The 24,960-nt window shown below is 43.6% G+C and overlaps 1 protein-coding gene across 3 annotated transcripts in view; it reads left to right on the forward strand.

The window, feature by feature from the left end:
* Positions 1-2,202: 2,202 nt before the first annotated feature.
* The window catches only part of PRKAG2 (protein kinase AMP-activated non-catalytic subunit gamma 2), a 285,727-nt gene continuing 262,969 nt past the window's right edge, over positions 2,203-24,960 (forward strand). The window contains exon 1 of one of the 3 annotated variants that reach the window (XM_058183747.1): positions 2,203-4,562. In XM_058183747.1, the coding sequence (XP_058039730.1) occupies positions 4,464-4,562 (99 nt within the window). In that variant the 5' untranslated portion in view covers positions 2,203-4,463. Of the gene's footprint in view, positions 4,598-24,960 lie in introns of all 3 variants that reach the window. The other 2 variants (XM_058183748.1, XM_058183746.1) reach the window with 2 other exon arrangements.

A 24,960-nucleotide genomic window follows, 5' to 3' on the forward strand; every position in this document is an offset into this window, starting at 1 on the left:
CCATTGACACACCCCAATTCACAGAACCTCCAAACATGATCTCAGCATGTTAGAAAATCTTGATGTGATTTTTTTTCAGATATCCAAACTTGAAACTGGATGTGGTTTTCAAGACAATTACTCTCAGATAAAGATGGTAACAAAATCATTAGTCCCAGCTAAACTCAACCAGCCTAAAAATTGTTTAATTCTTTTACCTGTTTGGAGGCCGTCCTTATAAAAATGTTTTCTCCAAGACAGCTAACAAGTCTTCAAATTTTGAAAGTCCTGTGGATTTCAATAGGCCTGGTAAATTTAAAGGAGGCAAAAATCTGGATCTAAGTGCTGAAATCTCAGCAATTTAAATGACTTCAATCAGACTGACATTTAAAAAGTAAATGCTGAGCTTCAGAACTGTACAATGGGTCAGCACGGGTGGTAGGGATTAACATATTCTCAACATACGGGGCCGGGATAGCTCAGGCAATAGAGAAGCCTGTTATTAGAACACAAAGCCTGCAATTACTGAAGGTTCGAGCCCGGCCCAAGGTTGACTCAGCCTTCCACCCTTTATAAGGTAGGTAAAATGAGGACCCAGATTGTTGGGGGGGCAATAAGTTGACTTTGTAAAAATATATATATATACAAATAGAATGAGACTATTGCCTTATACATTGTAAGCCGCCCTGAGTCTTCGGAGAAGGGCGGGGTATAAATGTAAACAAAACAAAAAAAAACATTGCATTCTGCTTCTCTAAGAAGTTATATCGGTCCCGTGTGTGTGTGTGTGTACGTGCATGTTCATACATCATTCCAAGGCACAGAAAAGGCTGCAAATTTGGAAGGAGAAATCTAATATCAAATTTCTATTCCTGTTCTCCCATCTGCTTCCAAGCGCAGCTGCTTCCATGCCAGCGGCCACCCTGCAATGGCTCACCAAGGCAAAATAGCAAGATGTGTATAGTGTCGTCATCATCACACGAATCCTGCCCTTATGTCCTTCGTCTGTGACATTTGATGCACATACATGTTGCGGTATTTGCTTCCCAGCAGTTTTTGTAACTTGTGTCCAGATAAGGGAAGCTGAACAGGAAAGGGGTGGACAGAGGCTGCACTGGAGCTCAATCAACTTGCCCCAATAACCTCCATCCATGTAAAAAATGATTCCCCTTTGCTAGCAAGGAGATAGAAATATTAAGGGTCAAGATTTGAGACGTACTATCTACAGGTCGTCCTCGACTTACGATCACAATTGAGCCCAAAATTTATGTTGCTAAGTGAGACATTTGTTAAGTGAGTTTTGCCCCATTTTACAACCTTTGCCACAGTTTTTAAGTGAATCACTGGAGTTGTTAAATTAGTAACACGGTTGTTAAGTGAATCTAGCCTCCCCATTGACTTTGCTTCTCAGAAGGTCACAAAAGGGGATCACATGATCCCAGGACAATGCAACCGTCATAAATCTGAAGAAGTTGTCAAGTATCTGAATTTTGATCACGTGACCCTGGGGATGCTGCAATGGTCATAAGTGTGAAAAACGCCCCTAAATCGCTTTTTTCAGTGCTGTTGTAACTTCGAACAGTCACTAAACAAACTGTTATAAGTGGAGAACTACCTGCACCAGTGTTTCTCACACTCAGCCGGTTTGAGATGCATGGACTTCAACTCCCAGAATTTCCCACAGCCAGCCATGCTGGTTGGGGAATTCTAGTTGAATGTCTACGGAGATAGTTTCCGGGAGCTGATGTCCATGCATCTTAAAGTTGCTGAGCTTGAAAAACAACAGTGTGGTTCAAACTTTGTGGTATCGATGTAATCCCTGGATGGCATATATTTTGGAGATCAAACACAGTTACTCCCATCCATAGCGATGGATGCTGGTTGACTGATGAATTAGCCAGTGTTGCTTCCTCCAAAGCTGCGGTCAGCACAACTGCTTCTACCCCACTTACTTACTGAGGTGTGACCACTGGATGAGCCAATGATCACACCTCAGCAAGGTGGGGTAGAAACAATTGTGCTGGAAAATCTTTCTATTCCCTGGAATTGCAATTGGTTGCAACTGCAGCAAAAGAGACCTTGAGATTCCAGGGGTAATTTAGCTCACACTAAATCTGTCTGTGAGGGGAAAAAAAACTTCTTGCAAATTTCAGGGCTTGTGCTTCTCTTTATTTATTTATTTATTTAGCAGTCTTGTTACCTCTGCCTGGGCTTGACCTCCTCTTCAATAGTAAACACAGTTGGGCTCACGCTGCTGAAGGTCAAAAGCCAAAGAGCCAAAAAGGCAAACTACTGAATATTGGTGTGGCAGTGCATTAGCTGCACGGTTGCTTGTTTGTTTATAAATTTATTAAGTTGTTATGCTGCCCATCTGTCAGGAAATTCTGGGCAGCTTACATCATCGTAAAAACAAACATACAAAACGTTAAATGGTAAAGTAAACCGAAATTAAATAAGTTAACAAGCAGAATGAGACGAGGTAGAATTGGAATCTTCTTCCTAGTCCACTAATCACCTCCAGTCGAAAGGCACATTGGGGTCCCAGGCTAATTGGCAGAGTTTCCTTTTAGCCTTTCGGAAGGTCAAGAGGGTGGCGCAAATCTTGGGGGGAGGGGGGATGATGTTCCAGAGAGAGGGTCGTAGTTGTGACAGAAAAGTTCCTTCTTCTAGTGACTCTACTAGAATAGAATTAGAATAGAATAGAATAGAATTTTATTGGCCAAGTGTGATTGGACACACAAGGAATTTGTCTTGGTGCATACGCTCTAGCCAGGATTCTTGACTGGGGGTGGGGGTGGGGGTGGGGTGGGCACAGCATACCCTTTCTGCCAGAATGAATGGGGTGGGCCAATCTCATTAGAGCGAGAAGGTTCCTCAGATATCCTAGACCTCCATGCCATGAAAAGTTTTAAAAGTAAAGAGCCAACATCTCAAATGGGTGACAGTATAGCTCAGACAACAGTGGCTTTCATGGGCCACCCTAGGGTCCCCTAAAACTTTTTGCTCTGCTGCATTTTGTGCTAGCTGTTATCTTCTGAATACTCTTAAAACGTATAGTCGCGTTGCAGCAGTCCAGACGCTGGGATGACCAGGGCATCAGTGACTAAGAGCGTTTTTTGAGTGGCCAAACAGAAATTCTTCCCTCCAATAATGAAGAGGAAAAGGCTGTCGTCTGTGAGCATCTCTTTAAAGGAAAAGCGACCTTTTGTTTTCAAAAGAGCCACAGAAATCGCAAAATCCACCCTTGTGTGGGGGGAAAAAAACACGCGCGGGAGCATTCAGGCCACTGCAGTCTGGGCACCTTTGGCCGCTGGCGCCTCCCGCAGACTGTGCCAGCTGCGCAGAGGGCAGGCGTGTCTGACGGCGGCGCGCCCTCCGCCGCGCGCTCCCCGCTCCAGACCAGGCACCTGGGGGGCCACGCGTGGTTTCGTCCCCGCGGGTCACCCACCGTTGCCCAGTCCAGAGAGCTCCGGAGGAATTGCGGAGAGCGCTGGATACCCCGCCTGCCCAGCACCTCCGGTGGATTCCTTCCAGATCTGGCCAATCCACCGAGGAGTAACCGAGAGACGTGCAGCGGCTGAAGCGGCCGAAGGGCGTCCTTCAAGCGGTTGCTCGGCGGAGGTCTCCGGCGGCCTTGGCCACAGGGGAGAGGCGCGGAAGGCGCCGAGGGGCGTGTGCGCGCATTGTGCCAGGGCTGGCCGGGAGAAAGTTGCCTTTTATGAGCGTTCACTTCCTGTTAGCTGCCTCTCCGCCTCCTCGGCGGCTAGAAATATATTTACACACACACACACATACACACACAGGTTTGCACCTCCCTCTTTGGGCAGGGTTTCCTCGTTTTTCCCCCTCGCTTCTTTTCCTCTTGTTTGTGCCGTGGCCGCTGTCAGATTCGCCTCTTGCACGCCCGAAAGAGGCTGGTGCAGCCGCTGAGCGTCTTCGCGCTCCCTCTCGCGTCTGCCTGCCAGCTGCACCCGCTTGCCCGGGAATCCGCCGACCTCTGAAGGAGGATTGCAACGCCCTTGCCCCGCGCCCGCTAAAGAAGGGGGCGCGCGGTCTACAGCCTAGCCCTGCTGGGGCTCGGGCTGCGTTTCCACGCCCTCCTTGCACCCCCTTTTGCACGGAGTGCTTTCTGGCGTTTTCCCTGAGCGCGCGGGGACTCCCGGAAAATGCCAGTCTGGAAACTTTAGTCCAGGGTTTAGGGAAATTGTGGTGGATTCTGACTCTGCAGCAACCTCGGTGTCCCGCCAGTGGGATCGCGTTGTCTCGCAGGGGCATCCGGGTCTCGAGCTGGCGGACGATGAGCAGAGGCTCCTTTGGTCTCTTCGCTGACCCATCTCTCGGCCTCCGAAGCCCGAGCAGCGGCCAGCAAACTTCCTCCGCCTTTTGATAGCTTTCTGCGCCCCAACTCGGGGACCCGAGCTTTTGCAGGGCGGGTGGAATTGGCCGTAGGAAACTGGTTGACAGCCTCTGTTCGCATCCCTGCGATGGGAAGCACGGCCATGGACGGCAAGAAGAAAGATGCCTCGTCTGGTAAGAAGAAGGACGCCGGCCAGAAGAAACGGATGCTGCGCGTTCACATCCCCGTAAGTCTGCTGGCTGGCTGCGTTCACCGGACAGGGTTAGTTGCTCCGTTCTCACGATGTTCAGATCCGCAGAGAGCTCTGCGCAGACCGCAGGCTAAATCTGATTGGCTAATTGCTGGTCAGTCGTGGGAACGCAGCCTGCTCTGCTCCTGACCCACGGGCAAGAAGTTGGAAGTTGTTCTTTTGAATGCTTGCTTCCCCCGATCTGTGCAGAGTGCCGCGTGAAATGTGGTTGTTGTTGTTGGGGTTTTTTTTTTGGCAGTAGCTGCAACAGGTTGGGGGTGGGGCAGAAAGGAATGTGCACAAGCCTGTCACTTAACAGCGCCATTGGGGAAGGATGTTGAGTGGTGGGGGGAGAGTGTGAGAGCAAGACAAGGGATCCACGAAGCTGTCATGTTTTGGAAGAAGCCTTCTAATTGTTTTGCTTCTCTTTGCCCTCGATATACAACAGTTCCGTTAATTGCCATTCAAAGTTACAACGGCAGTAAAAAAAAGTGACTTGTGACCAGTTTTCACACTTACGACTGTTGCAGCATCCCCAGGGTCACTCAATCAAAATTGGCAACCGACTCATATTTATAACGGTTGCGGTGTCCCAGGGTCATGTGATCACTTTTTGCGACTTTCTGACAAGCAAAGTCAAGGGGGAAACCAGAGTAATGACCGCATGATTCACTTAACAACTGCAGTTACTCAATTAATAACTCTGGCAAGAATGGCCGTAAAATGGGGCAAAGCTCACTTAACAATCATCTTTCTTAGCCACAGAAATTTTGGGCTCACTGGTGGTCATAAGTCCAGGACTACCTCTAATTCATTCTTCAAGTGCACTGCCATTACTCAGACACAAGATCCATCAGCGGTTCAAGTAGATTGAATCTGTTGTTGAACGGTGAAGGTGGTCTTGATGTCCTCGCATTGCCCCTTCCAGGTCTTGGGTTCTGGTCCTAGGTCAGTTTTCATAAAGTTGGAGCCTGCAGTTGAATCTCAGAAAGATGGTTTGGCTTTGTAGGACTGGGAAATATCGATCTCAGTTTAAGTGCTATGACACTCACCCACATACATGCAAGCATGCACACACATGGAGACATAGATACACAGACACATCAGAGGCGGTATTCAGCAGGTTCTGACCAGTTCTGGAGAATTGGTAGCGGGAATTCTGAGTAGTTCGGAGAACCGGTAAATACCACCTCTGACAAGCCCCGCCCCCTTCTATTCTCTGCCTCCCAATTCCCAGCTGATCGGGAGGAAATGGGGATTTTGCAGTAACCTTTCCCTGCCACGCCCACCAAGCCACGCCCACAGAACAAGAAGAAAAATATTTTGAATCCCAGCACTGAGATACACAGACAGACACAGAATTTCACACATATTTTAAACCACTTTTTAATGCTGTTTTTCCTCCCGCTGTTTACCCTGGAGAACCGCTTGACATTCATACAACCCCAGTAGGAGGGATTCAGAAATACTTTTAAAATGGGCAGGAAGAGGGAAGTACTGTACCTACAAGACAAGAGCGGGGGTGGGGGGGGAATCTTTAAAACACATTCTTAATTTTGGATGGGAAGCTAGGAATTAGCAACATTTATACCTTGAAGGTGTCTGCCTTGCACCCTGCCCTTCGGGAAGGTTGAGATTTTTGAAAAGTCTTCCTTTTCATCTCCTGGTATGCAAAGCCCGGCGGGGCCTTTAAAAATTTAAGGGGGTCTTTAAAAATCTTCAAAAGACTTGCTTGGTAAAGAGATCTGAAGGTGATAAGCAGTTTAGCCACTGAAGGAACCCTACAACTACTCTTCTTTCTCTTTGCATGTTGTAAAGCAAGATTAAATATCCCTTAGTTTGTTGTTTCTTCCATGGTACATCAAATCTTGAGGATCAGATTAAAATCAGATGGGGTTTTCTAGGGTTTTTATAATTTTATTCTATTATTTTTAACTTTTAGCCAAATTGAATTAGATTTTTAATGATATATGGTTTTAATTGCTGTGTTACTGTTTTATTTTGGCTGTACACTGCCCTGAGTCTTCGGAGAAGGGCGGTATAAAAATATAAATAATAAAAATAAAAACATGCTCAAATGGATCCCAATTCCCTGGATTGCATAGGTGGTTGAAGGACAGCTGGACCATAAGAAGGGGTCCATCTAGGACATGATGGTGAATCTTTTCAGTACCGAGTGCCCAAATTGGAATCCACATGTGTGTGTGCATGCATGTACTGGAAACCTGAAAACCAGCTGGCCGGCATGCACATGCCTGGTTTTTCGCCATTTTTTGGCCATTTTCATGCTGTTTTCCGGCGCTTTGGCACCTTTGAAGACCAGCTGGCCGGCACTCGTGTACGCTGGAAAACAAGAGCAGCTGGCGACGGCGTGTGTGCCCAGAGAGAGGGCTCTGTGTGCAAGCTCTGGCAGGTGTATCATAGGTTCGCCATCCCCGGATCAAGGATCTCTAATAGATGAACCCACGCTGAAGATTCTAAGGCAGGAGTGGGTAACCATGATAACTTTAGGACCTGGGGACTTCCACTCCCAGAATCTCTGTGCCAGCATGGGAGCTGAGCTATCATGGGAATTCTGAGAGTTGAAGTCCATAGGTCATAAATTTGCCATAGCTGCCTCACCCGGAAGACTAACGGAAGAAGTGACAGCACACATGGATTGAAGATAATGGATGTTTCAGATTGCAAAGCTCTCCCCAGTCTGAACTGTTTTTGTTGGTGGATATGGAGATAAACAAGAAAAATGGGTAGTAGGGATTATTTTAAGGACTTCTCTACAGGTAGACCTCAACTTACAACCATTTGATTCAGGGGTCTCCAATCTTAGCAACTTTAAGACTTGTGGACTTCAACTCCCAGGAATTCTGGGAGTTGAAATCCACAAGTCTTAAAGTTGCCAAGGTTGGTTACCCCTGATTTGTTTAGTGACTGTTTGAAATAACAAAGGCAATGAAACACCATTATAGCATTCTCAGCACCACATGATGAAAATTCAGGCACTTGACAACTGGTATGTATTTACAATAATTGCAGCATCCCAGGCAGGGGTAAAATGCTCCCGGTTCGGACCGGGTCGCCCGATCCAGTAGCGATGGCAGCGGGTGGCTCCGAGAACTGGTAGCAAAAATCCCTGCCCCACCCAGATGCCCAGCTGAGCCGCGTGATCATCAGAAGTTTTTTTTTTAGTTTTTTTTACTTTTTTGGCCAAAAAAATGCTTTTAAAAGTTAAAAAAAAAAGCTCTAATGATTGCACGGTTCAGCTGGGATCGTCAGAGGCTTTTAAAAGCATGTTTTCTGCAACCTCTTCAACTGAAGAGGTTGTAGAAAAAATGCTTTTAAAAGTTAAAGAACCCCCCCACACACACCAAGCCACGCCCACAGAACCGGTAGTAACAAATTTTACATTTCACCACTGATCCCAGGGTCACGTGATCTGCCATTTGTGACCTTCCCAGCTAGCTTCCGACAAGCGAAGTCAGCAGGGAAAGCTGGACTTGCTTAGCAGCCACGTGATTCACTTACCAGCTGCAGTGATTCATTTAACAACAACCATTGCAAAAAAAGGTAAAATTAGGTGTTACTCGTATAACAACCACCCTGCTTAGCAACAGAAATTTTGGTCCCTATTTTGGTGGTGAGTTGAGGACTACCTGCGTTCCAAGCTTGTAGTCGGAAGACAATTTATCATCCGCATCTTTGTTATCCCTATAATAATAATAACAACAGAATTGGAAGGGACCTTGGAGGCCTTCTAGTCCAACCCCCTGCCCAGGCAGGAAACCCTACATCATCTCAGACAGATGGTTATCCAACATTTTCTTAAAAATTTCCAGTGTTGGAGCATTCACAACTTCTGCAGGCAAGTCTTTCCACTTATTAATTGTTCTAATTGTCAGGAAATTTCTCCTCAGTTCTAAGTTGCTTCTTTCCTTGATCAGTTTCCACCCATCGCTTCTTGTTCTACCCTCAGGTGCTTTGGAGAACAGCCCGACTCCCTCTTCTTTATGACAGCCCCGAGATATTGGAACACTGCTATCATGTCTCCCCTAGTCCTTCTTTTCGTTAAACTAGACATACCCAGTTCCTGCAACCGTTCTTCATATGTTTTAGCCTCCAGTCCCCTAATCATCTTTGTTGCTCTTCTCTGCACTCTTTCTAGAGTCTCAGCATCTTTTTTACATCGTGGTGACCAAAACTGAATGCAGTATTCCAAGTGTGGCCTTACCAAGGCATTATAAAGTGGCACTAACACTTCACGTGATCTTGATTCTATCCCTCTGTTTATGCAGCCCAGAACTGTGTTGGCTTTTTTAGCAGCAGCTGCACACTGCTGGCTCATATCTAAATGGTTGTCCACTAGGACTCAAGATCCCTCTCTCAGGTACTACTATTGAGCAAGGTACCACATATACGGTACCTGTGCATTTTGTTTTTTTTGCCTAAATGTAGAACCTTACTTTTTTCACTGTTGAATTTCATTTTGTTAGATAGCGCCCAATGTTCAAGTCTGTCAAGATCTTTCTGTAATTTGAGCCTACCTGATTCACTTTAGATCAGGGGTCTCCAACCATGGCAACTTAAAGCCTTGTGAACTTCCCAGAATTCCCCAGCTAGCAGCTGAAGTCCGCCAGGCTTAAAGTTGTCGAGGTTGGAGATCTCTGGTCAGTGGTGGGATTCAAATAATTTAACAACTGGTTCTCTGCCCTAATGGCCAGCTGGGTAGGTGTGGATCGGTGGTCATGGGATCATGTGGGCATGGCCAACTCAAACTCACTCACGTTGAGGGGCACTTCACCTTAGCTGTTACAATGTAATAAGGGTTAACCAGAGAGGCAGTTTCTGTAAGCAGGGCGATAAAGATTAGGCTAGATTAGACAAAGATTAGACAATGCCGGTTGGCAACCTACAGGGCGAGAGCCTTCTCTGTGGGGGCACCTGCCCTCTGGAATGAGCTTCCCCCAGGACTTCGTCAACTTCCTGACCTCCGGACCTTCCGCTGCGAGCTGAAGACGTATTGATTCTTCCGCGCGGGACTGGCATAAAATGGGTTTTATTAGGATTTTAATGGGGTTTTATGATGTTATGTATTTTATATTTGAATTATCAGCCAATTTGAATAAGTTTTTTAACTGATTTTATTGTATTGTATTTATGAATGTTATTTTTATCTGGCTGTAAACCACCCTGAGTCCTTCGGGAGAAGGGCAGTATAGAAATTAAATAACAACAACAACAACAACAACAACAACAACAATAATAATAATAATTAGAAACAACACCAGAATGTTTCAGTTCCTTACAGGATTAGCCCTGTAAAGTGGAAAAAAACAAAATAAGATTTCTTCCAACAACTGGTTCTCCGAACAGCTTAGAAAGTTACAACCGGTTCTCCCGAATAGGTGCGAACTGGCTGAATCCCATCACTGCCTCTGGTTTAGATAACTTTTTTCCTTTGGGGGCGCAAGGGGGCTTACCTGGGTGTGTCTTCATTTTATCCCCAAGTATGGGGCCTGGGGTTATTTTAGTTTTGAAACAGATGGGTTGCATCAGATCTGTTCCATTCAGCCATTTGGGGATTTGAATCTGAATTTATTTTGCCCATCTTAGTCCAACATCTGAATCGTCAATGGTTCAGTAATGGACCATCAGAGAGACCCCTTGTGGCCAGGGTTAAAAAAAAATAGCCATTTTCAAGGTTCAAGATACAATTTAAGGGGGTACCATTTCCATATCCTCTATAAAAGGGAGGAAATGATTGAAGGTCATTTACACCAGGGGTGAAATGTAAAATTTGTTACTACTGGTTCTGTGGGTGTGGCTTGGTTGCGGGGGGGGGTAATGTGACTGGGTGGGCATGGCCAACATTTTTTTTTAACTTTTAAAAGCATTTTTTCTACAACCTCTTTGGCTGAAGAGGTTGTAAAAAATGCTTTTAAAAGCCTCTGATGATCAGGCAACTAAGCTGGGATCGCCAGAGGAGCCTTTTAAAAGCATTTTTTTACAACCTCTTCAGCCGAAGAGGTTGTAAAAAAAATGCTTTTAAAGGGTTCTGACGATCCCAGCTAAATTGACTGATCGTCAGAACCCTTTAAAAGCATTTTTTACAGCATCTTTGGCCAAAGAGGTTGTAGAAAAAATGCATTTAAAAGCTTCAGATAATCCCAGCTGAGCTGTGCGATCATCAGAGCCTTTTTTTTTCTGAAGAAAAATGCATTTAAAAGTTTAAAAAAACCCCTCTGATGATTGTGTGACTCAGCTGGGCATGGGTGGAGGGGGAGCAGGGATTTTTCTGCTACCGGTTCTTCGAACCACCCGCTGCTATCGCTACTGGATTGGGCAATCCGGTCCGAACTGAGAGCATTTCACCCCTGATTTACAGCAACCCTCCACTCAGGGATATATCTACAATGCAGAATTCAGTTATCATAAGAGATCAACATCACCTTACGTTTAAATACTGGCAGGATAGGATAAGCCACTTTCTATAAAGGAAATTATCTTCTTTAATCCCTTGCACTAGCAGCTATAATCTTTCTAGATAACTGGAGGGCACAAATGTATCCCCAGATTTGATGCTCCTCACCCACATATTTCTTGTGAGTGGGTTGGGGATTGTTCTGTGCATGTGTTGGGAAGAATTCGCCTTTCTTGGTATTCAGCGATTGCAACATGATTTAATGAGAAAAGTATTGGCAGAAACTCTATGCACATTATGGCAGTGGAGATTAACATGTACTTCTGGTATGCTGTTACATAATGTTGGGGAAGTGAAAGCTATTATATCCATTGGCAAAAGTGAATGGTGACAAGTTGTGTACCTGTCATGCGTGCTTGAAAGTTTATATCGGTGTCCAACAAGTCTATTAAAAAGAAAGGCTAGAGGTAATATGGTAGCAGGGTTCCAATATTTGAGGGGCTGCCACAAAGAAGGGAAAGTCAATTTATTTTCCAAAGCAACAGAAGGCAAGACAAGAAGCAATGGGTGGAAACTAATCAAGGAGAGAAGCAACCTAGAACTAAGGAGAAATTTCCTGACAGAACAATCAATCAGTAGAACAGCTTTCCTTCAGAAATTGTGGGTGCTTCAACATCGGAGGTTTTTAAGAAGAGACTGGACAGCCACTTGTCTGGAATGGGATAGGGTCTCCTGCTAATGCACGGGGTTGGACTAGAAGACCTCCAAGGTCCCTTCCAATTCTGATTGTGATGTTTTTTGCAACTTTTAAGACTTCATCTCCCCAAATTCCCCACCAGCCATATAAGTCTTAAAGTTGACAATGTCAGACACCGTTGGTTTATACTTTGATTCTGTATTCATCAGTTTATTGACTTGGCTTATGGATCAATCGATGTGGTTATCCACTCAGATTATAACCCCTGCAGAATCTAAATATGCTTTGAAAGTGAAAGAGGAGGCATAAAAACATCCTTAATAATTTTTTATTTGTCCTAGTTGCAATTTGAGAAATGGTCTTGAAGGCAAAAAGTTTGCTCTGTATCAGATTAGACCAGTGGTAGTCAACCTGGCCCCTACCGCCCACTAGTGGGCATTCCAGCTTTCATGGTGGGCAATAGGGGTTTTGTCCGATACTGAAGCACTTTCCTTTTTTTTAATTTAATTTATTTTATTTTTTTTGTTTACATTTATATCCCGCCCTTCTCCGAAGACTCAGGGCGGCTTACAATGTATAGGGCAATAGTCTCATTCTATTTGTATATTTGTATATTTTTACAAAGTCAACTTATTGCCCCCCCAACAATCTGGGTCCTCATTTTACCTACCTTATAAAGGGTGGAAGGCTGAGTCAACCTTGGGCCGGGCTCGAACCTGCAGTAATTGCAGGCTCTGTGTTCTAATAACAGGCTTCTCTGCAGCCTGAGCTATCCCGGCCCAATTTAAAAAAAAATTCATAGCATTATTTAAAAACATTTTCATTAGGTTTTCATAAAATTCCCTGTGACAATTTAAATTTCTGAAAATATACTATTTGTCTCGCCCGCGCATAAGTTTAGTTCACGTTACGTAAATGAAACTAAATGGCGCTATAGTGCGACCGCAAACAAAAGAGCCTCGTCCCAGAATAGCTCGCGCATCTCCCCCCACACCATCCAGCTGTAACAGACAAGCAGAGCTGGTAGCCTCCCCCCAAAACCCAATCCGCGATGCGTGAGAGGCATGCACAGACGAGGATACATGACGCATTACTGTGGAACCTGTGGGCGGTTAGAAAATTTTACTACTAACAGAGATACAAAAGTGGGCGGTAGGTATAAAAAGGTTGACTACCCCTGGATTAGAATATAGAGCCATATAACTCATGCCTGAATGCATATAATTGCTGGCTGTGGTAGAAAACAATTTATTCTTCTGGAAAGTATTGATTGGGGAAAGTTGGCAGCTCAGGGGCTGGAAGACGCTTTGAAGAATGAACTACTCAGTGTCAACGCAAGCATAGTCTTACATCTTATCCCTCTTTACTAGAAATTATAGTACTTTGCATGTAATCTATATACATTACAGAACAGATGGTCCTCAGATTATAACCAGAACTGGGACCAGAATTTGTTTCTAAGCAAGATGGTCTTTAAGTGAGTCACACCTGATTTTATGACCTTTTTGCCACAGTCATTAAGCAAATCTCTGCAGTTGCTACGTAAATCATCATTAGGTGAATCTGACTTTCCCCGTTGTCTTTGCTTGTCTGAAGGTCACAAATCGTGATCACGTGATCCTGGGATGCTACAATCATCTAAATATATACCGGTTGCCAAGCTCTCAAATTTCGATCACATAGCTGTGCGGATGCTGTATCAGTTGTAAGTGTGGGGACTGGAAGTTGGTCACCTTTCTCAGTGCTGTTGTAACTTTCCAATGGTCGTTAAATGAATGGTTGCAAGTTGAGGGTTATCTGTACCTAAAACTACATCCTCGACACACGGTAGAATGTGCCTCCAGATCAGGATCTAACGGTAGGTTTAAATCAGGTGTGTCAAACTCGATTTCATTGAGGGGGTACATCAGAGTTGTGCTTGAACTCGAGGGACGGGCTAAGCATGGCTGGGGTGGGCGGGGCCAACTCAACGTCACTCGTATTGGACACACCTGAGGTGTCCCAAGCGCTCTGCCAGCGAAAACAGGCTCCCAAGCTTTCTTTCTTTCTTTCTTTTTCTTTCTTTCTTTCTTTCTTTCTTTCTTTCTTTCTTTATTTATTTGTCAAACACAACAGTATATATAAGTATAAGCATGAAATAACCATACAAATTGGATACAACCAAAGGGAACATTAGGACAGGAACAGTAGGCACGCGGGTGCTCTTATGCACGTCCCTTACAGACCTCTTAGGAATGGGATGAGGTCAACAGTAGATAGTCTTTGGTTAAAGCTTTGGGGAGTTTGGGAAGAGACCACAGAGTCTGGTAGTGCATTCCAGGCATTAACAACTCTGTTACTGAAGTCATATTTTCTGCAATCAAGATTGGAGCAGTTCACATTAAGCTTAAATCTATTGAGTGCCTGTATATTGGCCACACAATACACAATACAAGCTGTTTCCAGGTCGGCTCCATGGGCCAGATTTAAGCACCCCCATGGTCTGAATCCAGCCCGTGGGCCTTGAGTTTGACACCCCTGGTTTAGATCAACTTTTCAAACTTAGCAACTTTAAGATGGATAGACTTCAACTTCCTGAATTCCCTAGCATGGCTTGGAAGTTGCCAAGTTTTAAAAACACACGGACCCAAAAGGCCTACTAAAAATGCATCTTATTTTTGATGAAAGGCTTTTAAAATTGGCTTGAATTAGGTCGTGGGGTTTATATTCCTCTTACTGGCACGCTGCCTTGTTTGCAAATAGAGAGGATTTCTTTTAAAAAAGCCACTGGCAAGTTGGAGTAGTAATTGTGGTAGAGCTGAGAGTGATGTATAGCCCTTGGACAGTCCACGTGCTTCCTGTAACTGAAGAATAACAACAGATTTCGTGGAAAAGGGGAAGTGTTGTATGAGTGCGGCATTCTCTTTTTTGCACATTGGGTGTGAGCACATTGGGAGTAGGGGCTTGTTTATTAAAAGCAGACATAGTCCCCTTTGACTCAAGTTTACAAATTCGGCGATGGGTGTTGCAAATAAAGGAGCTGCATGCAAAGAAGAGATATTGGGGACTTAGGAGATACATATTTCTGGCTTGCTAGGAGCAGCCTGAGGTTGATAGATTTAGCTGTTTTCCTCTTTTTTTCCTTCTATGGTTAGAAAAATAAATTATCTTCCATGATTGAGGGCAGTCTTTTGCCATAGTTTGTTAAAATATGGTTTGTCAAATAAATCACAAGTGGCTGGATTGACTCATACCATTAAGTGGAAAACACTGCTCGCAACAGAGCTAACTATGCATGGACTGCTAAACTGTGGGCAGGGTTAATTCAAATGTAGTCAAAATCTAGATGTAGTGGATTTGTAATATAATGGGCAACCTCAGTGGTGGGATTCAAGTCATTTAACAACCGGTTCTCTGCCCTAATGATTTCCTCCAAAACCAGTTTGCCAACAACCAGTTTGCTGTATGTATGGATTGGAGGGGCAGACTGGAGGGGCATACAGCAGACAGACACCCACTATGAAGATGTAGCACGACCACAAACACGAAGCCAAACAACAGCAATGCAGCTCACCAGCTCAAATCCCCCTGCAACTCAGACTAATCTGAGCACAACCAAGCCCCACCCAAACAGGACACACCCCCAGCCAATCAGAGCAAAAAAAAAAACCCCAACCAATCAGTTCAAACCCCCATTAGCAGTTAAAAAGGAAGAAATAGCTGCAATCACACATTGCTCCCAGAAACACGAAGCTGAAGCCTGAAAATGACGAATGAGACTTCGTCAAAACATCGCCAAGACACTTCCAATTTTACGCGGGAGAAAACCCGAATAACCAAAGACCTACATACACACCCAGGCCTTTAAATTTGCCATCCATGTTTTGAGAATCCAGTCACCTGAACTGCTTTCTGGGAAATAACAGTCAAGCAAACCATGCGTTTATGTGATGTGGGAGCTTCATGCCAGAGGTTCAGAGTTTGTGATGCTAAAAATAAAAATAAAGGAAAGGAAGTGAAAAACAACAACATAAAGTTGCTTAGAACTTAGAACTCTGTGGGAAATGGCACACCTCAAATCTGTGCAAAGGTTGAGAGTCTTCAGGTGGAACATATCAAGCCAAACCTTTTTAAAGTATGCCCTGTTTATTCTCTGGTGGAAATCCAGAGAAACATAAATAAAAAGAGATAAGGAGTTTGAAGTCAGACGGGAGGCTGTTTGCAAATGTTGCCTGATTGTGCAATAAATTAGTCAATAGCTGTTCCCTTCAGCAGGGCTACTGATGGGGGCTAGAATAAAATTGCAACATCTCAGTCAGCAAGCAAAGTATTTTGTCACCAGTAAAAAATTTCCTTTCTTATTTTAACCAGAGCATTGAGAATTAGAAAGACCAGAGTTGAGCAAGGAGTAGGAATGCACAGTTTTCAAGAAGGCTTTTTGTTTTAGATTTTTTAAAAAAAAAATCTTACCTTTATTGTTTTTTTAAATAACTCAAGGCAACAAACATATCTAATATGCTTTCTTCCTCCTATTTTCTCCACAACAACAGCCCTATGAGGTGGATTGGGCTGAGAAAGAGTGGCTGAGCCAAGGTCACTCAACTGGTTTCATGCTTAAGGTAGGAATAGAACTGAGCTATTGTGGCGCAGTGGTTAGAATGCAGTATTGCAGGCTGACTCTGCCCACTGCCCGGAGTTTGATCCTGATGGGCTCCAGGTTGACTCAGCCTCCCATTCTTCTGATGTGGGTAAAATGAAGACCCATATTGTTGGGGGCCACAGCAGTGGTGAAATCCAAATTTTTTTACTACCAGTTCTGTGGGCGTGGCTTGGTGGCTGTGGTGTGGCTTGATGGGCATGGCAGGGGAAGGATATTGCAAAATCTCCATTCCCATCCCACTCTGGGGTCAGCCAGAGGTGGTATTTGCCGGTTCTCCAAACTACTCAAAATTTCCGCTATCGGTTCTCCAAACTGCTCAAAATTTCCACTACCGGTTCTCCAAACTACTCAAAATTTCCGCTACCGGTTCTCCAAACTACTCAAAATTTCCGCTACCGGTTCTCCAAACTACTCAAAATTTCCGCTATCGGTTCTCCAAACTACTCAAAATTTCCGCTACCGGTTCTCCAAACTGCTCAAAATTTCCGCTACCGGTTCTCCAAACTGCTCAAAATTTCCGCTACTGGTTCTCCAAACTGCTCAAAATTTCCGCTACCGGTTCTCCAAACTGCTCAAAATTTCCACTACCGGTTCTCCAGAACCTGTTAGAACCTGCTAGATTTCATCCCTGGGCAATAGGCTGACTCTGTAAACTGCTTAGAGAGGGCTGTAAAGCATTATGTAGTGATGTATAATTCTAAGTGCTATTGCTACTACCATTTCCTGGTGATTGGCCAAAAATAACTTATTTGACTTTCATTGACTAGAACTCACTGTCTCCTGGTTTTTAGCCTGGTGTTTTATCCATGATATCAAATGGCTTTTCACTATTCTTGCTTTCATTCTTTTCACAAATATCAAGTCCAAATGAGAAACAGCTAAATGTAGGGCTCATTTTGGCTTTTTCTTTTTAAAGAACTCTTTATACAATGGAGTTGTTTTTTATTTGTGAATATTGGAGGTGCTAAATGAAAAACATGGCTTAATTTCTGTCAAACATTACACTGAATTATGGTCATGTAAACATAGATGTTGATGGACAGAATGTTTGAAAATGTTTGAATATTTGAAAATAATTCAAGAGACATTTGCCACAGTCTCATTGCAGTCAGAATGCTGCTTTTCTGACCGTTGTTTAATTTAAAAGAATAACAGAGTTGGGAGGGACCTTGGAGGTCTTCTAGTCCAACCCTTTGCTCAGGCAGGAAACTTCCTTCTGAATCCCAAAATCATTCTCACCTACCATTGCATACCATTTTGCCTTTTTTTAAAGTAAGTCCCTCTCTTTCTTCTGATCAGGGTAAAATTGCAGGAAATCCCAAGATTTATAGACAACAGTGTAGAAAGCCAAAACCCAGGGAATACATGATAAAGTTTACATACAACATACAATATAGTATTCTCGATCTCAGCAACTTGTGAATGGGTGGACTTCAAATCCCAGAATACCTCAGCCAGTATGGCTAGCTGGGGAATTCTGGGAATTGAAGTCCATGCATCTTTAAGTTGTGTAAGTTGAGAAATTTAAACTTAGAATTTAGACTTAGGGGCTTCTGGTGGCTCAACGGACTAACTCTGTCTGTTCTTAACACAGCTGCTTGCAATTACTGCAAGTAAAAGTCCCACCAAGCCCAAGGTTGACTCAGCCTTCTATCCTTTATAAGGTAGGTAAAATGAGGACCCATTTTAATAAGTTGACTTTGTATATAATATACAAATGGATGAAGACTATTGCTTAACACAATGTAAGCCGCCCTGAGTCTTTGGAGAAGGGCGGGATATAAATTCAAATTTAAAAAAAAAGACTTAGAATAACTTTATTATCACTTTGAATGTACACTAATCGGCATACATTAAAATGATTTTTGATTCATACAGCTCCCAAACGGTCACCACCTCCAATATACACTACATAAACATGACAAAATACATACATAAATATATACATACCTAGTTATGCATATATCCAAAGATATTATATGACACAGAGAAACAACAGTTAGTTCGGATATATACATGTACATGGTGAGGGAAAAAACAAAACAAATATTACAAATTTACGAGACAGATACCAAACGCTGCCCCAACCTGCCTAAATGAGTGTGTCCGGATCTCTAACTACAGAATGATGACCAAGATGGTGGCTAACCAAATTAAACATGTTATTCAAGCACAGTTTCTTTCTATGTTGGTTTAACAGATGGTTAGTGGCGTTTGTGCCTCACGTAGGCATTTGAAATGTGGTTTATTCACCAACGCACAAGGGAACGGAGCATTCAGGGTGGGCTTATTCCTTCCAACAAGATTGGCTACTGCATTGGGAAAATACCGCAGTGTTCCAGCCAAAAAATGAGTGGATTTTGCTGCATGAAGGGCAAGAATAGGATGGGGGACTGACTCACCTGCATTAGAGTGACTCACCAGAGAAATTCCAGAGACAGCCTGATAATTGATTCCAGTTTTGTCCAGTGGATGCCTGTTAACAGTGGTGTTAATAAAGGAAAATTGAGTAAATGTCTTCAGGATCTCTGCTTCGCCGAGTGGAGCATCATTCACTGGACAGTAAGGTACTTAATTAAGGTGGTTAGAACCATTTAATGAGATATTTTGTGTTTAACCAATGGGGAAAACTGAGACTGGGAAAGAATCTTAGTCAGACCAGAGTTTGAAAAGCAAGCTTCCATGGATTTTGGTTGGATAGTATTAATAATAGAATTGCTACAGGGGTGAAACCCAGCAGGTTCTGGATAACCGGTAGTGGGAATTTTGAGTAGTTTGGAGAACCGGCAAATACCACCTCTGGTTGGTTCCAGAGTGTAGTGGGAATGGAGATTTTGTAATATCCTTCCCCCAGGAGTGGGGAGGGAATGGGGATTTTGAAGTATCCTTCCTGTGGAGTGGGGTGGGATTGGAGATTTTGCAGTATCCTTCCCCTGGAGTGGGGAGGGAATGGAGATTTTGCAGTATCCTTCCTCTGGAATGGGGTGGGAATAGAGATTTTGTAATATCCTTCCCCTGCCACGCCCACCAAGCCACACCCAAAGAACTGGTAGTAACAAAAAATTGGATTTTAGCACTGGATTGCTACCATCTGCAGAATACAGTCTGTCATCAAAATGATGAAAGCAGTGCTTGTGCTGTTGCAAGCAAAAAGCTTCGCCCTTTTTATTTATTTATATCCTGCCCTTATTATCTTTATAAACAATTCAAGGCAGCGAACATATCTAATAAGTATAATTATAGTAAATATGTATTATAATAAACAATTTTAATATAAATAATTATGATGATAGCATGTGGGAGATCACAGTGGTATACAAAAGAGGCAAAGCTTGCATTCTATGGATGCAACATTGCTTTTATCATTAAATAAAAAAGGAGGGCTTTTTACCAAGTCCGCTTGGTTCGCCAGTTGCGTCCCTTCCTTGACCGGGATGCCTTATGCACGGTCACTCACGCTCTGGTTACGTCTCGGCTGGATTATTTCAATGCTCTCTACATGGGGCTGCCCTTGAGGTGCACCCGGAGGCTGCAGTTAGTCCAGAATGCAGCTGCGCGAGTGGTAATGGGAGCCGCTTGAGGCTCCCACGTAACACCACTACTCCGTAGTTTGCACTGGCTTCCTGTGGTCTTTTGGGTGCGCTTCAAGATCCTGGTTACCACCTTTAAAGCGCTCCATGGCTTAGGACCCGGGTACTTACGAGACCGCCTGCTGTTACCGTATGCCTCCCATCGACCCGTACGCTCTCACAGAGAGGGCCTTCTCAGGGTGCCGTCCGCCAAACAATGTCGGCTGGCGGCTCCCAGGGGTAGGGCCTTCTCTGTGGGAGCACCGACGCTCTGGAACGAACTCCCCCCTGGCTTACGTCAAGTGCCTGATCTTCGGACCTTTCGTCGTGAGCTAAAAACATACTTATTCACTCAAGCAGGACTGGCATAAATAGTTGATTTTAAATTGGGGTTTTAGAGATTTTAAATATTTGTAAATTTTTAAATTATCGGCCATTTATTAATAGTTTCTTTTAATTTCTTTTAATTGTATATACTCTGTATTTTATTTCGGCTGTACACCGCCCTGAGTCCTTCGGGAGAAGGGCGGTATAAAAATCTAATAAAATAAAATAAAAAAATAAAATAAATCCTCCTTGCCTTACCATGCAGTTAAAATAGATGACCACAGTTGGGCTTGGAATTTATCATGTTGTGGTCATAAATTGAATCCAACCCGATTTTATGACAATTTTTATAATAAGCGAGTCTTGTGGGTAAGTGAATTCAGCTTCCTCAATGGGCATTTTTTTTGTTGTTGCTGGAAATTAGGTAAAAAAAGGTTGCAGATCGTGACCATGGTACTATAGCCTGTTGCAACCGGTTGTAAATATAAACTGGTTGCCAAATTACAATCCTAGTTGTAAGTAGAAGTACAATCACTTTTTGCAAGGCGGTCGTAACTTTGAACAGGAGTTAAAGAAATGGTTGCAAATCAAGGATTTATCTGTACAGGGAACCATTTCCAGATCCAGCTGGGGATGAACTTTAACTTCTAAATGTTCCTGCCAGCGAAGCCAGACTTGGGGAAGGCTGGGTGTTGCCGCATTGGAAGAAAACATAAATTCGTCCTGCTGAGTTACATTAATCAGAGTAATTAGATTTTAAAACATGGACTAGAAATTGCATGGTTTACAACTCTCCTAGTAAAATTACAGTGCAGGGCTGGGATGGAAGGGATATAAACATTGAAGAACCTTTGAAGCTATGTGGGGGGCTGGGAAGCCATTTTCTGATTTGTTGGGGATTTGGGGGAGTAATTGAAATATATTCAATTTCCATTCACGCAGCAACCTCCTCCCTGCTTTAAATCTATTCTGCTGTTTTAGGAACATGGTTTATTGGTGCAGTTATCATGAATAGTATATTTATTCCAGGGGCAGTCAACCATTTTATACCCACCGCCCACTTATGTATCTCTCAGTAATAAAATGTTCTAACTGCCCACCGGTTCCACAATAATGGTGATTTATAAAGTGTCGTTTGCGCATGCCTCTCCCGCATGGTGAATTGGGGTTGGGAGGGGGGCGCCGGCTACCAGCTCTGCTTGTCTGTTACAGCTAGGTGGTGTGGGGGGAGATGCGCGAGCTATTCTGGGACGAGGCTCTTTTGCTTGCGGTCGCACTCTAGCGCCATTTAGTTTCACTTACGTAACGTGAACTAAACTTATACACGGGCGATACAAATAGTATATTTTCAGAAATTTAAATTGTCACGGGGAATTTTATGAAAATCTAATGAAAATGTTTTTAAATAATGCTATGAATTTTTTTTAAAAAGTCAATTAAACTAAAAAAAGGAAAGTGCTTCAGTATCGGACAAAACCCATATCGCCCACCATGAAAGCTGGAATACCCACTAGTGGGCGGTAGGGACCAGGTTGACTAGCGCTGATTTATTCAATGCAAAAGTAGAATTTAGTCTAACAATAATTATGCCGACTGATTGAATTTATTTTGAAACGTTTTTTTAAAAGTTTCTTTTGTCACTTTCTGTGCTTTTTTGTCCTTTGAAGCTGAATCGAGAGCAGATCTGATAGCAGATGTCCCGTCTGCCCCCCCTTCCCCTCCCCCAGCAGATCTGGCTTCGTTTTGGGGTGAAATTGGCAGAAATTTCACTTTTCTGTCATTTTCAGTAGGAACAGAAATACATTTGCACTGCAAAATTGGGCTGCACCACTTTGGATACACAGCAACTCTTGAGGATTTGATTTTTTTAGACAAAAAAACATTTTCAACCCTTAAATTAAGACAGGTAGTCCTCAACTTTCGACCATTTGGTTAGTGACTGTTTGAAGTTACAGTAGTACTAAAAAAAAGAGACTTATGACTGCTCCTTGCACTTTACATATGTTGCAGTATCTCCAAAATCACCTGATCAAAATTTAGGTGCTTGGCAATGTCGTCTATTTACAATGGTTGCGGTTTTTTGGGATCGCATTTTTGCCATCTGCAATCTTCGCAGGTGGCTTCTGATAGGCAAAGCCAATGCAGGGAGCTAGATTTGCTTAATGACTACATGATTCACTTAACAACTGCAGAGATTCGCTTAACAACCATAGCAGAAAAGGTCATAAAATTGGGTATGACTGACTTAACAACTACCTTCCTTAGGAACAGAAATTCTGGTCCCAAATTGTGGCCATAAATCAACAATTATCTCTTAGAAACATAGGGCAGCAACAGTGGTGGTATTCAGTTAGTTCTATCCAGGGGTGAAATCTAAAAAATTTCCCTACCAGTTCTGTGGGCGTGGCTTAATTGGTGGGTGTGGCTTGGTGGTCAGATGACTGGGTGGGCGTGGCCAATAACAATAAATAATAAAAATAATAAACAAAGTATACAAAACCATGAGTTACCAAAAACCAACTTTCACACACACAACACAACACAACACAACACAACACAATTGACTCACAAACAATGTAAAAGCAGCTGCACCTCACCCAAAATGGCCCCTGCAACAAGCAGGAATCTCACATAGCCACAAAAAGCTCAAATACCAACTTTCACACTTTACACACACACACACACACACAACACAACACAACACAACACAACTAACTCTCACACACAAACAAAATGTCACATATGGCTTTTTGGGTGTTTGTGTAGTTAGAGTGAAACACTACAGAAACACAGAAATCTCAGAAATCTCTTTAAAAATAGAGGCACCGGTCTACTAATTGCCTTTTTTTGGGAGCGCACTGGTCTACCTTCTTTAAAAATAGAGGCACCGGTCTACTAACCACCCACAGCGCTGATCAGCTGTAGTGAGGTCCTTTGAAGCGCCACGGCAGTCATTTAAGGTCGTTTGCAGCTATATCACCCCCAAGAGCTACAGGGACAGAGAATATTAACAGCAAGGCGTGGGGGGCGGGGCAGGGATTTTTGTTACCAGTTCTCCGAACTACCCGCTCCCATCGCTACCGGATCGCGCGATCCAGTCCGAACTGGAAGCATTTCACCCTTGGTTCTATTCATTTGGGCGAATTAGTAGTGGTGGCTGAGGGAGGCTTTGCCCAGCTGCCTGGACATCATCACATCCTGTTTTTGACCCTCTGCGCATGTGCAGAAGGCTCTGAATTTGCGAACCAGTAGCGTGTGTTCGCATTTGCGAACCGTTAGCGAAGGTAAGTGAATACCACCCCTGGGCAACAAGTATTAAAGGCAGCAATTCATCAGAATCTTGCCTTTTTATATTATATTCATTATTCTATTCTATTGCTTAACACAGTGGTTCTCAACCTTTATAGTGCTGCGACCCCTTTAATACAATTCCCCATGATGTGGCAACCCCAACCATAAAATTATTTTTGTTTTGAATTTATCGCGCCTGAAGCCATATTGGCTAGCGATCTGAACTGCTTGCGATTGCCTTGAGGACGGAGGCATTAAAGCGGAGACTCCTCCCCTATTAAGTTTATTGCGCCTGAAGCCAGATTAGGCTAGCGATTGGGAGTGATTGCAGCTGGCTTGAGAGGGAGACATCAGAGCAAAAATTTCTCTCTTTTTTAATTCATCACGCCTGAAGCCGAATTCGGCTAGCGATTTGAAGAGCCTGCAGCTGGCTTGTGGAATCAAGCACTGGAGCGCGATTCTTCGACTCGCAAGTATACTTCCCATATTTCCGATGGTCTTAGGTGACCCCTGGCAAATCGTCATTCGACCCCCAACGGGGTCCCGACCCACAGGTTGAGAACCGCTGGCTTAACACAATGTAAGCCGCCCTGAGTCTTCGAAGAAGGGTGGGATATAAATTCAACTAATAAAAAAAAAAAATGGTATTTTTACTTCCCCTGCCAATTTTTCGATTTTTCATTTAAAAAAAAAAAAAGACCCATTTTTTTTTTTAAAAAGGGCAGAAGCAGAAAAAACATTTCTATTTTTAAATTATTCCCCTAAATTCAAGAGGAAGTTGGAGTTCTGTGTGGAGGCGAGAGGGTTGACTCCCAGAATTTTTCTCTGTATTTGTGGCTGTGGATCTAGAGCCAAATTTTTGTTTAGGACTAGTAGTAGGCATCTAAAACAGTATTTCCTAACCATGGCAACTTTTAACAGGAGTGGACGTCAAGTCCCAGAATTCCCCAGCCGGTTTGAATTCTGGGAGCTGAACACCACACCGCTAAAAGTTGTCAAGGTTGGGGAACACTGAACAAGAAAAACCATTTTGCGATCAACCTTATTGTGTAAAAAGTAGAGTTAATTTCCAAAGAGTCTCTAAGTACCCTCAATTGGTCTTGCTCCATTTAGGTGCTTCTATTAATCTGTGTCTTTAGCTATCAGAGTGAAGGTCAGACGATGCCTTGAAATCCCTTAATTAGGGACCCTGTGTGTATGTGTTTCACTCTGATAGCTAAGGTAAAGGTAAAGGTTCCCCTCACACATATGTGCTAGTCGTTGCCGACTCTAGGGGGCGGTGCTCATCTCCGTTTCAAAGCCGAAGAGCCAGCGCTGTCCAAAGATGTCTCCGTGGTCATGTGGCTAGCATGACTCAACGCCAAAGGCGCATGGAACGCTGTTACCTTCCCACCAAGGTGGTCCCTATTTTTTCTACTTGCATTTTTACGTGCTTTCGAAACTGCTAGGTTGGCAGA

The sequence above is a fragment of the Ahaetulla prasina genome, chromosome 4 (assembly GCF_028640845.1).
Source record: "Ahaetulla prasina isolate Xishuangbanna chromosome 4, ASM2864084v1, whole genome shotgun sequence".
NCBI classification, from domain to species: domain Eukaryota; kingdom Metazoa; phylum Chordata; class Lepidosauria; order Squamata; family Colubridae; genus Ahaetulla; species Ahaetulla prasina.